Here is an 18371-nt window from a genome sequence, read left to right on the forward strand (position 1 = left end):
CTACGATCAAGACAGAGCTGGAGTCAACAGGTGCTTTTCAGATGGCGTGCCGGTGTTCCTGTAAATCGCCTTCTCACAAAAACTACATGTGCTGATAAGGATGAATTTGCAGGAACACGACCTACCGGTTAAGCAATTGGAAGTCAATTGTTACCGAACAGCATTGAGGAACGTCAATACTGTGCAGAAATGTAACGGCGAAGACACAGAACATCAGATGGATTTATTGTCGAGGTTGGTAGGTCCACTGGCGTGTTGCTTTGAGCGCCGTCTGTTGAGGCAATGTACAGAATGGACACTTCGATCCAGTGCGTATTCCGTTATTCATCTGCTTGCAATTCGACAACACTTCAACGAATAAGACTAGTGTCGCCCTCTGAATATAAACAACCAGTGCGTCTGCGACATTACTTTCTTGTTCTATAGGTAACCCCAATTGGTGTTACGAGTAGCGCAATTTTTGTCATGCTTCTGTCGCCACGATACACCATTACTTTAAGAGAAATTGAAATCGCCCTAATTCAGTGAAGAAAGAAGCTGAAACCAGGATTTCTATTAGAAAGTCATACTTTAATATCGTGACAACATTTCATAGGTTACAGCATTATGACAGAACGTTCTCAGTAAATTTGAAATCATACCGACGCACAACGCCGATAAATCGGCATGCCGATTCGCATCTTGACCCAGCAAATGCATGACATCGCAAGAGTTCACAGGGAGCCTGAGTGGCCATTTCGTTAAAGCGACCACGAATTAAGCTTCAGTTTACATCAGTGGATGGAATTGCGGTGCATCTGTAATTAGCAATCTAAACACCCTATTCCAAACGTTAGTCGGTCAGATCTGCATACCCCTGCATATCTCATTGACGTTTATAATTCCTTTTTGGACAATTATTCAGCGTTGTTCGAAACACAGGAATCAGAACACGATAAGAATAATATAAATTAGTCATGAACTTGTGCCATTTCGTGATTTCATTGAATAATGCACCTAATGTAATGTTTTATTCACCATAATTTGTCCCATCAGATGTCAAGATGTTCTGTTAGGAAAACAATAATCATAGAGTAATCGTTTACCTATTTCTTAGGAGTACTACACTCCGGACGCAGTGGACCGGACTCGTTTATGTACGAGTTTGGTGATGTGAGCATCTTGCAGCGACTTCGAGCAAGACAAGCATAGTTGGCGTCGCAATCGGACTCCTAAAATACCCACAAAACTTACAAGTTAGCATCCCTGCATGCCCTAGAGGTGTAATGTTATGTCAATATTAAAGGTACAGGATCTTCTGCTCACTCAAATGAGCCGACGCACTTATTTCAGGACTGCAGGGAAACTTCAGTACGCCTTGTCGTTGTTTGGCCACTTAATGGGTCCTTTTTTGTTGTTTATTTTGGCGTTGTAAATATAAAACCAGGTTATTACACACCAAATTGAACCAGGTATGCCAAAATTGGTCAACAGTTTAAAACAAATCATGAAGATGTCACCGTTCAATATCGTGGAGTATGTTCTATGATTGCACATGTACATATTGAACTGTGTCTTAAAACATTCCAGACAATTTTGACATTGTGGTCAATCTATGATACCAAATCGATCCAAATGTCAATAGTATTCATCAGAATGAAGTCACAATAACATTAAACCTGTAATTCCATACATGCAGCAGTGATAGATTCTCTTTCAATCCATAAATGCTGTCCTATCAGACACCATCTTGTTGAACAAATACTGAATACACACGGTTAACAGAAATGTCACCATAGATAAACCATCACGTGTCTCTCTCCTTCTTTATTTTCATGTCCTTGTATTCCTCTCCAAGAATGGTGGCAATCTCCCCTTGCATAAAAGCCCAGGGAACATTGGAGCCCACCAGGGGACACTTTTTACCACTGGGGCAATAAACTTCGCCACCGGCCCCCTGGCATTTGATACTGTCTCTGGAACAAGGGAAACAGAACTTGTGCTCCGACACAGAGGGGCACTGCACAAAATGAGTATCCTCTAAACGTTCATGGCACAGCGTACACTTCAGTGCCTCAGCGGGTCCGTTAGAGTCCGGCACATTTGCCATGCAGCTCTCCGCCAAGGCTAGTCGTTGCTGAGGTGGCGAATGGGGACTGTGTCCAGAGTTTCTACTAGGAGACTGAGAGTTTGGCGGCAAAGTATCTGTCACTGACATAAGCGCTGCCATGGGAGAGGAGGCCGAGGGCGCAGCAGGGTGACTGCCAGCCTCATTCGGTGAAGAAGCATGGTTACTTACTGGTGACATGGATGACGAGCTGGGAGGGCCAGAGCCAGTACCGTTATATCCAGAAGAAGAAATTGTTAATTTGAGAGCCTCTGTTTGCGACTGCATCCATTGTCTTTTGGCATGCTCCTCGGCCGTAAGTTTGGGGTCTCTAGACCCATCCTCTGGGTCGAGACCTGGAGACAGTTTACGCTTACGGACTGCCATGTCAAAAGGAGACATCTGCTGATGTCTTGGAGCCAGGATCCCTCGACCAAGGACACCATTCAAACATGGAATCGAGGGGCATTTGGCGTCAACATGCGGCACTGGCAACATCTCACGTTTGACAAGTTCTTTAAAAAATCGAACAGACTCGACCAGTAGCTCACCTAAAAGCCTCCAGTCACCTGATCCGTGTTTCATCTCGTACTCAAGGTACTTGAAGCCGGATGATAATCCTTTACCCAAGTCCTTCATAGAGTCTTGATACATTTGTTTAGCAACGCCTGAAGCACTGCTGAATATTGTCCCGGATCCCGTAGGGTATTCTATGAATATTTTCATCTCAAATTCCGGCCCAGATTTCGGCACCGCATCAAAGGCAAACACACGCCCCACTAGAGAATGATCCTTCTTGAATCTCACGTCAAACGGACAGCACGTTCCCAAGATAGCTAAATTGTCACGCACTACCAAAGGTCTATTGGTGGGTTCGTCAGGATGCGAGCCCCTATCGTGCCGTTTACCATCGTCACCTGTCGGATTTGAAGGGTCATCCTCATCCCTTTCAGAGCGTTTACCGTTTACTAAAGGAAGTGGCGCACCTGTAATGTGACTTGGACGGGGAGGACCATGAGTAAGAGAGTTCATTATACCAATGCCAACCATGGTCGGTATACCGTGACGAGAATGTTGCTTTGGACTCCTCCGACTCAAGTCCAACTCCTCGGGCCTGATAGGGCCACTGGGTCCATTTGACGTCGGGATACGGCGATAGTCAACAAGTTCACGAGGTTTGTCAGAGATAGGGGGGTACCTATCAATGTGAGGGGGACCACGGGGGTCGTGAATGTCATGAGAGTTTCTACCTTGTGACAGCTGAGGCGGCCCCTGGTGTAATTTCAAAGGAGGGCGAGAGTCCTGAAATCCATGTGCCCGTTTCATCTGCCGCGCCGCCTCAATCACCAACTCAATCCTATCGGGTCCTTCATAATTGACACATCCCCGACAAACGGATTCAGTGAAATCGTGCAGCATCGCCCATGGCATGCGAGGAAGGTCACACAAATAGCAATGCTGGCGTCTCCCCGGCACAGACATCCTAACGAGTTTACTGCTTTTACTGTCCATCGAATTAAAACATTGACATACGAAAAACGAAAGTTCGCATTAACGAGATCGGTCCATCTAAACGAGAGCCAAACACTAACGATCTGCTCAGTATTCCAGTGTGAATGCACTACCGCCACACGACTTGAACTCACACTCTAATATCCATTGAGGCGCATGCGCACCGCCACTATCGTTTGATTGATGTCGTTCATATGTAGATCACGCCGTCGTCTGCTATAATGGCAATCTGGTATTCGTGGCTAAATACCTTTCCAGACACGACATCCATCTCACAACGCTAGGCAACCATGGCCAGTTGCTTGCAACTGCATTATTCTTGTGATTTTACCCCGCTAGGGCGAGCAAAAATACCCACGCGAGAATCTAAGGTAAGAATGGAAGAGAGAGATTTTTCCTGGGGCTTGATACTTAATCGTGTTTGGATTGATAATCGTTCCAGTGCTACTTGGAAACAACTGGGTTGATACAGTCTTCATGATAATCAGACCTCCAGGCATGCCAGGGTCTACCACTGGGTTTTCCTTACAACTGTATCGAAGATGAGGACTGCAAGATATCACGATATATATACATACAACCAACCAAATTCTTAAGTTTATATTGACAAGTATGGTATGACGTGGTACCGGAAACAGGCTTCGCCAGCACATTCGAATAACAGGTTGACCTGAATGATTGACAACTGGAAACGTACATACTCATATAATGACACTGCAGTCATCTTTTTTTACTAATGATATTTATCAATACTACAGAATGACACGTACATATATATTTGCATCAACTTCCGTCCTGGCATTGAAATGGGTCATTAGGCAATCAGCATCAGACAAAAGTCACACATTGATAACAGAACATGATATGATATCACTATTGTCGAAATCAATGAATCATTGACATTTAAAGGCATACAGACAGGTAGTTGAAAATACACGTCAATCCCTAACTTGAGTAAACGCATCCACTAATGAAAGATGCGGAACATTGATGAAAAAAAAAAATGTGCGATTAGGAAAAATATAGTTATGCAATTATTGAGACACTAACACATGACCACATCATTTGCAAATGACAAAAATGATTCGTTTAATGCTTTATCGAGATGTATATTTGACAAGAATCATCAAACTGATAAGTTGATATACATATCTAGATTTGGATTGTCCCAAAGACAGCCAAGTCAACATCGATCGAATCAATATTGGTATATGCTTTGAGGAAAATCATACGTATCAACCAACTGCGCCCCAGATGCAGGGGACAACCCCAACAAATTCAGCAGCCACTTATTGACATTCTTCGCACGGCATACCTCTTTGTGACGCAAACATCATCCGCACTCGTCCGTCGAAAACATAGTTTTTTTGTCCGGTACGAGCGCCCACTGAACAACTGGACAGAAATAGGACTACCCCGAGCTACGAGAGCAAAATACTGTCAAATCACGTCAGTTTGTTCCACACAAAAGGACGATTCCCATTCACTTGGCGCCCCACTGGCAAGTTCCATACACCGATGTCAGAGGAATGTGTTTTTTTGCGGTAACTATCCATTGGTAACTATCCAAAGCTGGACCGGGAAATGCGGCGATAACCGTATATTGCCAATTTTTCACCGCTGTCAACTAAACGCCAAGCGCATCACAACAAAACCTCACCAACTGCTCTATAAGGTGTTGTTGTTTTGAGAAGGAATGACTTTCGATACTTTGATGTCCACCAAAAATTATGATGTTCATCATGTTTCGGTAAACTCCGTTTAATATATCCGAACCATAAAGATTTACTCGCACAAATTGAAAAACACTACGGTTTGTATCAATTTCCTATCACTAACATCAAAAGCAACGATTGCCTTTTTGGGGCATTGAAAACGCGCCAATATGAAAATCGATTACATTTACTACCATAATTACAGTAGATTCGGTAAGCATGGTAAGAATAGCCGTCTCGACATGCTGAAAAAAAAGTTTTGAAGCTGTCGCGGTTGTCCGGAGACTACTTGGTAAGCCATCCATCATGCCAATGCAGCGGAGGGATGCCCGCAAGCAGTCTTGGCCGTTGCCGTAAGCTTGTTACCAGGACGCGGGGAACATGGAATTCGATTACTCAAGTTCTCCCTGGGGCACGCCCCAAGGGATGCGGCGAGATGACAAGGAGATGGATGAGACGCTGGCACGTGACCAGCGGCCATGATCGCGCAGTCACGTAGGTCTGAGAAAGACTTTGCCGATGGTATGCTGAACCCCATGCAGTGGTGGAAGAAAGGGATGATGTCCACATCATTACTATCATCATCAGTATCACGGCTGATGAGGGGAGCGCTTGTCAATATAGTCAGGAGTCCTACACGAATCCGATTTCCAAATAAAAACAGTTACAATCATTTGCAATTAGTTTTTCTAGCCAAGGCCGAATAAATCCAATACCAGTTCAGCAAGCTGATGGGCAGGGATATCGGCAACTCGATTAGAAATAGCTCTATTGCAAGGCTGCTTTTTCCTAGTCCGATGTTTTCCTCGCTTCTTTGAGAAATATAAACAAATACAAATTCGTAGACAACCACTTGAACCATAGGTATCCTTTTCATCTTCATCTTCATCATATCCACCATTCTCTTCATCAATCAAATTCAAAACGCCACGACTTGTAATCTAAAGAGGGGGCACTGAGAATTCTTTAAATCCCACTAACTTCGCATAGGTTACCCGGCAACAGTAATTTGGGCAATGAAAGCAATCACATGTTCTCTACGATGCTGGATTGGTAACCATAGAAAGGAATGCCATTATAGACAGCACCATGGTAATGTCAGGCCAATAAATCCCTCTGGCCAGTGGATGGATTTACGAACGATGAACCGGGGAAGATGGAATAAGACCAAGTTGAATCTTAATTACACTGTTACTGCTGATACATGTATAACAGTACTTTCACTTTTTAAAACAGTCACAGTAAGCAAGAAACAGTAAGATTTTGGTTTCATTACAGCAGTGATTAGAAAAAATGACTTTTAAAGTTTTTTGTATCTCAACATCCTCCAGATCATGATGCGACCTGACAATTTGCGGACCAGACTTTGTAAAATGATAGGGATTTGCCAGTCCGTTCTTCCGCTATTGCTCTACTCTGAAGCGTTATTTCAACCGACTGCATATTCGACAAAACCGTTTTCGGTCACGTGAAACGTGACAGGTTCATCGTAACAGGTCAATGAGATGTTGGCGTTGCCAAATACTAACATGATGAGAACAAGAGTTGTAAACAAGACTGAATAGCTGCCGTATGCTTAACGGAGACACGATTCTTCTTTAAATAAGGGCGAACGTGATAGTTACAATGAGTTGTAAGTAGCCTGCATGGGATCACTGCAACTTGCCTAGTGTCACGTTCTCAAGCCACTCTCCCCCGTACGAGGAGAGATGTGTCCATACCAGCGCTCTTTCCCTCGAGTCACACTTCCGGAATGATGGAGAGGAGATTGTTTCAGACTTGGGGGAGACTTTTTCTTCTCTTTCTACACGTATGAGGAATAATTGACAAGCAAGGCATGACAAGTACACGAAGTTGGTACATGCGCCGCTGTATAGAATTACCTTAATGACAGAGTAGGCAGATTTTATTAATCACATTATTCTTCCAAGCACGCCAGCATGCGTGCCTGCGTAATATTAATTATACAAATTCGATCTTGTGAGGTATTTTCGGGCCTCATCTACTCCATTGGTCTTAGAATTTCGTTTCTTGAATTCTGTCTATCGATTTACGCGCAAGTCACGTAGGGAATAATTATTTGAAGTAGGAAAATGACAGCTTTGCGTGACTGAAAAATGAATTTTTGCTGTTTGGTTATTCTTGAGTAAAGCTCACTTTATCTGCGCTATTGCATGGTTGCGTGTCACTAGAAGCCGAGGCAACACGCACGACATCCCCGATTCCATCCATACATTGCCACCAATCAGGCTGCTAGGCACGACTGGGAATTTAACAGGATGTCCACAATGCACACAATGCCAGACGCAAAATGAATAACTCAATAAAACCAGGCGTGGAAAATACTTCTCTCTGGTTTCCTCACGTACGGATATTGACTCCAGAGTTGGAAACGCATAATAAAAACCTTGTTGTACATAAAAGCGGCAATCTACACCAGTGCAGTTCATGCCAACGGGCTTGTGATAAACTGAACATGACTGAGCAGCAACATCACAACGATTTGGTAGAAGGCAAGAGGCGTGAAGATCAGGTACAAACACTTTTTCGATGGCGCCAATCTCATGATAATAACCGTGAGGAAAAGGCTGAACATGCCCCAATAACATAATCCTATCATCGTTGCCTATTTTGCTAATTTGTACTGGTAAAGCTACTATCACTTGGCATATCATTCTTTTCATTCGCCCATGGGCCTATATCGGGATTGTTTTCACCGATCAATTCAACAGCTATTCAAGAGAGTACATGGTGATCCTCTGGTCGTAAAGGAATGTTAGCTATCGGAAATGTTCATTTGTAACTACAGCACTGACCAGCAGTTTCTTGCGAATGATTTCAAACGGATTATATGCAAGACGAAAACGCAGGGGTGTCGTTTGAAAATCTCCCTCACCAGCTCTTCGACCTTACCCATCGCTGATCTGTCTACCAAGGCACCAACTTCAAAAAAAAAATCCCTTAACATTTACCACGCCTTCTCATTAGCTATCCTCATTCTAAACGCATTTCCTCAAGTTCAATCGAAGTTGGAAACTCCAATGACAAAAGTTTGCAGTGTACCGAGTTGAACAGTCATGTCACGCTTTCGACAATCACGCCAAACCCTATTGAGTGTCTTGATGGTATGATAGAGCGATTGGTAGGTAGGGCACATACTGCAGGTTTAATAAAACTATCCGGGTAGTCAGTCATCAGATTCAATCACTTAATTAATGGAGTACATCTCCGGAATAGCGATCATTGGACGCCCCTTGCATACAAGCCGTGTTGGGACGGCAAAGAAGACTGGTTGACGGAGAGAGATCAATCTTTACAGATGGATGACAATATTGCTTTCTTTGGTAATTGACTGTTATGGACCATATCGAGGATGAAGATCAACCTAACAACCTGGGTTGTCTTGAGTGGTGATGTTTCAACAACAATAACTAGAATTACCATCAACTGCTGATGCGAGGGATCACCAATGAGGCAATTCCGTACATTAATTACAACGGAGAGCTTCACCGGAACCAAACAGCTAAACAAAAATGAGCAGAGTAGAATCAGCAATGTTCGAATGGCATCCCGTTTTTATACAGAAGACAAGTACAAGCACTAAAAGCTGTTCTTGAAGGAAAAACACCCTCTAGAGTAATTCACTTCAAGCGTGCTAACCTTAGGCCAATTAAAAAGTCGTGTCAGGTTCTTGTTATCCTTTGGGCGGGGACACGTTTCGCTGAATTGGCTTCTTACAGAATAGTCTAATTAAACTAGCTTTTTAAAAAGATGACATTGAGGATGGCAGGAAGGGAAAACGTGATCGGGATGGTGTGGATGCATGAGCTGCGTAGTCAATGGAATTTTATATCACCATGAACTTTACCGGTACATTTTGCTAGTGCGCTACCAGGACCGGTAATTATTTTATCATGTACCACGACTCATCAGATATATCAAATTATTTAGGTAAAGTGGGGTTTCCGTTTTGCAGAACGACCGCTCTCCCCCAAAACTTAGGATGCTCTAACATGTCTCAAGGATAGGAAGAAGATACTCAATCTGCTTCAGCACCGCAGATCGACCGCGGAAGATACCGCCATCAATGACCCATCGTCAGCTTCTAGAAGGCAAAGCTCAAGCAACGACCTCCCAATTAAATGACTGATTAGTATACAAAACGCATCTGCAAATTTTGCTTTATGGCGAAGCACGGGGCACCAGTGACATGCAAAGCATAAATAATTAGAAATTCGCATGCTTCTCGGCGATAAAACAAGTTTATTCGATTTTTTGTATCAGCGAAATAATTCGCCAATCGCATGAGCAGAATAAATGGAGGAAAGCGAACCGGGAAACTTCACGAGGCGTAATGGGCCATTCGCATGCCAAGTCACCAGTCCTGCTCAAGGCGCGCCACCATCAGGCCCGACTGGCACATACATTATTAAAATACGTTCAAGCTATCCTCACCGGAGACAGGCTTCCTAATGAAAGAATATTTATTTTCACATTTCCTCACAGTTTCTTACGTTACATATCATTTATGATTCGGTGATAGTGAGGTTACATGAATGCTTAACCGGCCATGAACTAGAGAAGCATCTCGGCCGTGTTTGGAAAGCACGACAAGTTATCAAAGTCCTTGCGAATATGTATTCACCTTTTAACTTCAGGACGTTTATTTTTTGAATAACCCAATACGTGTATATGTTTAAGACGGTGTTGTGGTCGTCACTGCGAAAATGGTATGGTTTTCCAGCAGTGAAGGGACGCATTATTTCTTCACTTCAGATCGCCATTTACTAGTTGTTGCCCAAACTATACCCTTTTGGCCAACTATTCAGCGTTCTTCAAAGCAAGGCGCAGGTGTTATCGCCGTAAAAGGGTAACAACGACAATAACACGATGCTCTCGAAGACAATGCACAAGAGACAGCCAAGCCCATTACGCCAAGAACCCAATCTGCTTGCTTATCTCCCAACATTGATCCCGAACACGAGGCGACCAGTAGCACGCAACTCTGACAAGAGTCAGATTGGATCTATAGTCAAGGTTCTGGTCTTAAAAGATCTACTTGCTCTTCACGTCCGCCAAGACAATCCAATGAGCACCCGCCTAGCATATTCAACGACCGTCTCTAATCAATAGGTTAGCCAAGGTGAAGCAACAAGGTGCCTCTGAGCACTCTCCAACATAGTCTTGGTCAGATCTGACGGCTAGAGTTTTTAATTGAAATGGACGACTTGACAGACACCATTTGTCAGTCTGGCTGGGATGGACAATGCGCCGCCCATCCTTACATGATAATGTAAGATCTTCTCCATATTTGCTTACAGGAGAAATTGGCTATTTGCTTAGTCAGGTGGCATCAGAACATAGTAGGTTCACACTTCAAAACAAACGGGCCGGATGACAAGAGAGGCTATGTCCTGATAAGTGATCGCATCGTAGAAACGTCAGATAAAGAAAATCGGTAAAATGAACCATCTTCTCCCAAAGAGGAACGGCCCTTCATGGGTACAGGGTTCTTATAAACAGCATTTTACATATGTAAATCGCAGGAGGGGAGAACTCCTCTGCGACACCTACGGTAAAACCTAGAAAAGAACGGTTGAACAAGCGTTGTGAGAAGGCAGTTGGTCATAACTGCTTATCTGAAAATTCGTACAGATATACATGTACATGCATCAATATATTATCGACCTCGATATATCTTATCAACTTTTCGAGCAAAATAACTCGGATGGACCAACTCGGCGCGCCGATGTGACACATGCAGATCAGACATGACGTCCCCATGTAACCAATGTCTTCGTGACAAACCTTTCATAAGTCGACCATCGAAAAAAATACACTTGATGAATAGTGCACATCATCATTGCTGCGGCTGGATTAGCGTGCTGGATGGCACGAAAGGAAAGCCATACAAAGGCTGGCAAGGGAGTACATAAAAAGATGCTCCATAACGAACGCATTCAATATCGGCACGCGAACCACTTGAACAATAGACTCAGGACTATAAACTTATAAGAGATTCATTAAGTGAGTATTTTAATCGAAGTTACGTGGCAACCTGCTTGTGGACTATCAAGATAGGGTTACATGCATGTCGATGGAAGTATTGTCCTGTGATCGATAGTCGGGCACCGAGCCCCTCCCAATCAATGGACCACATTATCCGACAAATGCGATGCATCGCCTTGACACGATATGTTCATTCAGACAGACTCGCAAGGAAGAAAGATTTCCATCATCGCTGGACCGTGATGGGTCGTGTGGTCTGCTCCACACGCATGTCTTTATTGAGGCACAGACCAGGCTCGACTGTTCCATGAGGGATGCACGACATTCTGGTCAGGTTACATCACGCCCATCAGCCAACAGATTAGTTTTCCCATCAGTAGACTATAGATATTAGTAGTGATGTCTCATCGAGAGATCCCCTACGTCGGAACACGCGGTAACCACCGAACCGAAACCATGGATCATTTCACTGCAGCACGACCTGGTCTCACTCTCCTTCACGGGACGTTCCGGCACGCATCACCATGAACATGGAGATTGTCAAATCAGGTCCATGACAGAACATAGCATGACATAAACCAGTTGAAATTCATCGCATTCATAAGTGACGACTCGGAGGTAGGTCCATGCTGGTGACACGCTTCTAAATGCGAGTACCTCGCAAAAAACAAGGAGCTGAAATGGTACAAAGATACTCAGTTCAGTGGTATCAAGTATTCATGCAGTCAATCTCTAAAGCCAATATACATTTATGCAGCGGACTTAGTTCTGGCAGAAAAATCTTCCCGAGATTCGGCCGGATTCGGCATTTTGAGAGCAAGACCACAGATGAGGTTTCTCCCCATGACGCGGTCACTAAAAGCCGCCATCACCCCCAGGAAATGGTTACCTTACGCAATCAGCCATTCTGCAACCAAGGACAGATGTGCATTATGGAATCTTGCATCTTTGTTCCCAGAGAGCCCTCTAGCGCAAGTCTGACGTAACCGCCAATGGTTCTAAAACAGAAGGTCTAATTGTGACTGGTACCCACACCCAGTCCTGTCTCCTTGGGCTGCAGCGGCAGAGATCAAAGCAGACCTAAAGGGTATCAGCTGATGCAGTGGGATTTAATTAGGAGTGGAGGATGGCGGGGGCATTCTGGAACGGCCATATAGATAGCCGCGTGATCTTTGGCCATAACACCCGCTCTCACGCGAACGGGAGATATTGGTAATGGGTGAGGCAGGATGATTAATTACTGAATAAATGAACTGAAACAAAGCTCAGTGCAATCGCCTTGGACATGCATGGCAAAGGATATTGTACAGAGGGAAAGACCTCCCAAAAATTTAACGAGAAATGTGTCAGGAACTCTTCCAATGTCGAGTTTTGAACAAACTTGAAACCACTGGCATATGAATTCCAACATTGGTGTTCATATTTCATCCTTTTCTCCAATACCGCGTTTTCGTACGTGTCTACACGTTATTTCCTAGTATCGAGTTTTTTTATGAGCGACTTGTACGCGATTTGTTGAAAGAAAGCAACATGATGACACATATGCCTAATCAAATCGTTCTCGCTGTATCTCTAGAACTAGAAGCAACATTCAGAACCGGAAAAGCGACAGAAAGGGGACGATATACATTGAATGGTTAAATGACAAGCCACGTAAACGGAGTACAGGGACACAGCGTGTGTAATGAGGAAAGAGCCAAGCCTCAGGGCCGGCGGTTTAAATGTCGTCGGTTTTGATAGTGAACGTGATCGCCGGTGGACGAATGTCATGCGCAACGACAGAGACAAAAGTTTGCTCGATCGAAGGGGGAGATAAGCTAGTACAACCAGAGGGGACGATAACGCACGAAAGAACAGAATCCTAGAATTTGATCTTTTGTGGTAGCGGCAGCGGTCTGTTAGCAAACACGCCCGCAACCATCGCCAGGTTGAATGGACCGGAATATGAGTCAGATCAGGTAATAATGTAGGTTTCAAGGATCTCTGTCGAGAGGAAAGATGGTCCCTCAGGGTGAGGACGTGATTTGTATTCGGCCAGTATCTACTTGGGGGAAAGGAGTTTCTCACTGGAGTCACATTTATGGCATTTTATGTGATATTCATCAGACATTATTATATCCAATTCAATGTTCCAGCATACCACTCTATGGGATGACAAGAGCCCGACCTAAATCGCTTTCTAAGTCCTTACAATTACATGTACATGTACGACAGCGACTGAACGCTTAGAATGAGAGCTTTTGCATTCCTCATCTGTTAAGTGTTACCAAGATTAAAATTTTGTGCAATTGTTTAATTCTTTGCTTGTCAAAACGAATAAATTGATGAAGGAAAAAGCGAATTTTCAAATATTTGCCACACCACCATCGCGAAGCTACAACAAACCATGAGAGTCTAAACAGTTCTATAGTCATTTGCTAGTCATTTCCACTATGTTATAAACTCTGATCATGTGCTCACAAGCAGTCTGCCAAGCTTCATCAGCCCTAACATTCAGAATCAGCCAAACTCCAAAACAAGAGAGTCTATCACGCAAGTTAGCAAACCAAGGCCCAATGGGCAATCATGCGAGAAAACTTATATATTGATTGATTCGGCATTCGCTACTAGGGAGCCTGTTATACGATTTTATTGCGTGTTCTCACGACATCATTTGTATGTAAGTAATGCCGACATTGCCAGGAGCTTTGGCCAAGGGTCGATACCGTAATGGGATGCAAGGACCCCGGAGAGCTTACATGCTACAAACTACGGACATGAACAATATACTGATGACAATAATTAGTAAACCGCGGCTGCAGCCCATCGGGAAGAGCTCAAGATTGGCTTTGCTGGAGAATTCTCGCACGCCCCGATGAATATTAATGGTCACGCTACCATCGATGCAGTCAGTGCATGAATTCGACCCGACAGAAGAAAGTAACACTACCATTGTTGTGAACCATTACCACGACAGCATAAATGAAAGATGGATATGCTGGGATAATCGGGTGAGGGGAGTCACTTGATTTTTGGCGCACAAAGCCCGATATTAAATGCGATCTCGTCATGTAGAAAGCCACCGCGGCTTATTTGAAATACTTCGAAAACACTGAAGTGATCCACTCATTGCATAATATAAGGGAACATGGAGATCATCAGAGTTTAATACCACCGAAGTATACGCGCACCGACCGTCACGGTTTTACCGGTGATCGAACCTCAGCCCGCAAAAGCGCTGCTGGCCACCTCAGCGACTAAAATTTCTCGTGTGCGCGGCAATTTAAATTCAGAAAAGAAAGCTTCTCAAGTGTGCCCATCCATGGTGACAAATCTTTATCGCTTGAATGAGCAAGTGGCCATTAATATTGCCAGTTGTTCCATTTACAAACGATACCCTCGATGATGACAGCATTGGTTTCCAATAATGATCACCTTGGGGTACACCTGAGTTGTCGGTGAGCTCTTGGGTCATTAGTGCAAGAAATCATTACCACTGTCTACCTTGAATTTAACAAGTTGCCAAAGTTTTGGTTGTTGATCATCGCCAATGACCGAGACGGTGATTGGCGAATACATTTGAGAGTCTACGATAGCGCACGCATTTCCCGCATTCACCACTGGCAGAAAACATCCGACTCTCGTTGTTTTATATCCCCTTATGTAGAGTATCATAAGATGTAAAAACTTTGGTAGTCAAGATGCCAGAACACACATGACACCTCACAATACAGTTTCGGAATAGAGGAAGAAGAAGGAAACCGGAGATCAAAGAGGGCTCTATTACAAGCTTTCCAGATGCGGGGAGTAAGATCAGCAACCTTAGAATGGCCAGGCGCGTGGCGCACGACCCGACCATTTATCTTACTTACATATATTGAAAACGACACGGACGTATATGTGTGTACGAGGCCGTGATACCGACATTGAAAATGTTAAGAACAATTCTGAGAACAGCCTTGAAGAAATTTCGTTAAAGGGAATCGGAGCTCGATAGCCAATGCTGCGTGCTGACCAGTATTACCAAGGCGGGTCTAATTTCCCAACATACGGGCGCATGTGTGCACAGGGCTTATTATGGACTTGAACAGCTTATTTACTCGCCAGCAGAGCACGCAATACGTCCTAAATTGCATGGCTGGAGACATCAAAGAGAAAACAGTTATTCTCATCAGGCATGCGCCATCATGTTAAGTTCCGCCGATATGAAATTAACATCAGTCATGCAATGGGTCCATCCCGTGGGCTGAGAACATGCGATACGTCAGAGAAACTTTGCGCATTCTAAATGAATTATTGATCAACTGCGCCTGATCACGCAAGAAGAAAACTTCGGAAACTTTCATACTTTTAATGCAGTGGCGCGGAGAAGCAGGCGGTAGAGCGACAGTCGATCGGGTCACGAACGATATCATATCAAGTTGCGGCGTTAATGTTCGCTGCTGTTGGGTTGATCGCAGCGTTTCTATTGGCAGAGCCAAAAAAGTCAATATCATATGTCATTTCCAAGGACAAAAATATCAGTTGACTTGACAGAAACGATCCTGGTGCTTTTTTGCTTTAGGCTTTGGCGGAATGACGAGATTGATATAAACATATCTTGCTATCGTACTCGTAGGTCGTTCATTCGATTCTTTCGCATAGCCAACGATTATGGCCAAGAAAAGAAGAATATACTTGTTGCTTGACTCTCATTAACCAAGTAGGCAACCAAAAGACGCACCTCCTGCTAAAGTTACCGGCTGAATGAGACGGATTGATACTCAGTTAAGTCAAAGTCATCGAAAATTAGTTACCTCATTATCAGATGCATTTCCCACCAGTGAAATAGATATCAACCATGGCCAAGAAAGTTTTCTATCACTTGCTTTCTTCTTTCACCCTACACATGATACCCTCTCTTGTCACAAAGGTTCTCATGCACGATAGGCAAATATAACACCACAAACAAAGATGTAACCGTAGGCGTTCTCAATGAAACTTCAGACTCAGCCAGATCATTCTCTGAAGTGGAAACTACAACGAGGCTGAACTGATGGTGGTTCGCAGCTAGCGTGAGCATTCTGCAACAAAGTTGGAAAAAATCAGAAACACATAGCTTCTATTAAGAGGATACGCTGTCTGGAAAATGATATCAAAGCTACTTGCGTGCCAGATCAAAGACTTGGAAAAAATCGAGAGAAGGATCAGGCAAGTTCGGTCCCAGGCACAATCATACTCAATTCACGGGCAATCAGGCGTGATCAACCATGAAAACCTCGTCACAATTCTCATGTCTCTTGAAAAAAAGCTTTCGAATCACGACAAGTTTTAGAGGATGCACGATAAGTTTATAGCATCCTTTTGTGCACGATTGAATCTTTGTTCCGGCAGCCTGCTGAGAGGGTAAAGAACTCGCATGGTGAACTGGTGAGAAATAGTGTAGGTATAAGGAGAGGTAAGTTGGTGGTCGGTGAGTGGCCTCGCTGATCGAGGGATGTTCGTCAGAGCGAGTGCTACCGCATAGCAACCTATATTACAAAAGACAAATTGTGGAAAAAAGGAAAAGAAAATTAGATCAGGTGTAACTTAAAGAATGCCACTGACTGTGCAAGTCCGCCGAAGATGCCAAAACATGCGAGCAATGATAAAGAATCGGGTCTCCAACAGTGACACACAAGACTGACGGAGGCGGTCGCAACTTAATCTTGGATGCCATCACCAGGATGCCTAGCTCACCAAGCATACAAGTATACTGCCGTTCAAAAGAAGAGAAATCTTCCTCATTGAAAAAAACCCAAAAAAAGGTCTTTATACTAATATTCATAGCTGAATGTGTCCTCTTTTAAGAGGACTGCCAAAACCTTACCGAAAAGAGCTGGTGATCAAGATCAAGAAAATCTTCATGCCCATTTTGTCAGCGTTAAGCGTTTCTGAATGTACAAGTAATGGAGCAGGATGGACTGAGCGTTACGGATGGAAGCCTTCCCTTACAGGTCGTTAAAAAAGTACTTGCCACTTGACCACAAGATCACTATTCAAAGAGGCAAGCGGCGGTTGCCTAACAGATGCCACAAGCGCGCCACATAGACACCAACTGAATACTGTCAGCTTCATTCATGGGCGCTTGCTTGATCTAGATGCTCCAATATAAATAAATCAATTAAGCAAATGTGTGGGGAGATTCCTAATCCCGGTTGGTGATGGTGGTTGGCGACCGTTGATGTGACACCGTGCATAGAAAGTGGTCCAATTCTTAACGAGGTTCGCCTTGGGGACTGCACTGGCTGGATGATGACTGAACAAATTCTCCAAGGCGACGGTACTCATCGTTGAACAGGGACGAATGGCCACAACCTTTGATACTTCCAATGATATTCACTAGGAGGAAAGGTTCTAGAGAGGAACCACTGACGTTCAGAAAATACATTAGAGGCTGTCACCAGGACCTTTCAGCTACTATCTAGCCCATGCCAGCAACAGGACCGGAGACTGAATATCCTCTTGTCTTCGTCCCCCTCTACGAAACCTAAACCTTGGTTCTCATAAGGACGGGTGTAAGACATGCCGCCTGTTTGTCTTAGAGTGGCTCAACGAATGGGCAACACCCATGTCGATACAAGTATTTGATTGTCCATAAGAAAGGCTCATCACCAATTGTCATAGCAGACCCGTCAAGCTAATTCGTGTAACACAACATGACCAGCAACAAAAAATGAACAACAGCAGCCTTGGGTGGGGAAAACGAAGGCACTCAATGCCACTGACCGTCAACATAGTCAAAGCAGCCACTGGGAGGGAGGGCAGGTGGTGATCACTAATCACCAGTGCTAAATTGGAGGAATTCACCGAGTGGATGACCAGATAACTCAATGTAATGACATTAGGCAAATGGTCTAAACGTGAAACATTTGATTGGACAGCTTTAGGAGGCCAACGTCCAAGTGCCATCACTTCCAGGGTAAAGTTTGACTCCGGACGCAGTGTTTTTGGCCTTGTTTCTCACCATAAGGAAGAATGACTAGGATGAGGAATGGACTGCTTCGGGAGTCTGGGGTAAACAGAGGTCTTGGAGACTTTCACTGAGCTTA

General features: G+C 44.1%; 2 protein-coding genes across 2 annotated transcripts in view; both read right to left on the reverse strand.

Annotated features, from left to right (window-relative positions):
* Positions 1-18371, reverse strand: part of LOC135484209 (TALPID3 protein-like) — a 45118-nt gene that overhangs the window by 17713 nt on the left and 9034 nt on the right. The window lies entirely within an intron of this gene.
* Positions 569-4158, reverse strand: LOC135484210 (probable E3 ubiquitin-protein ligase IRF2BPL). Its single transcript, XM_064765451.1, has one exon. The coding sequence runs from the start codon at positions 3596-3598 to the stop codon at positions 1787-1789; it is 1812 nt and encodes a 603-aa protein (XP_064621521.1). The 5' UTR covers positions 3599-4158; the 3' UTR covers positions 569-1786.

Source organism: Lineus longissimus, chromosome 3 (genome assembly GCF_910592395.1).
Source record: "Lineus longissimus chromosome 3, tnLinLong1.2, whole genome shotgun sequence".
NCBI classification, from domain to species: Eukaryota; Metazoa; Nemertea; class Pilidiophora; order Heteronemertea; family Lineidae; genus Lineus; species Lineus longissimus.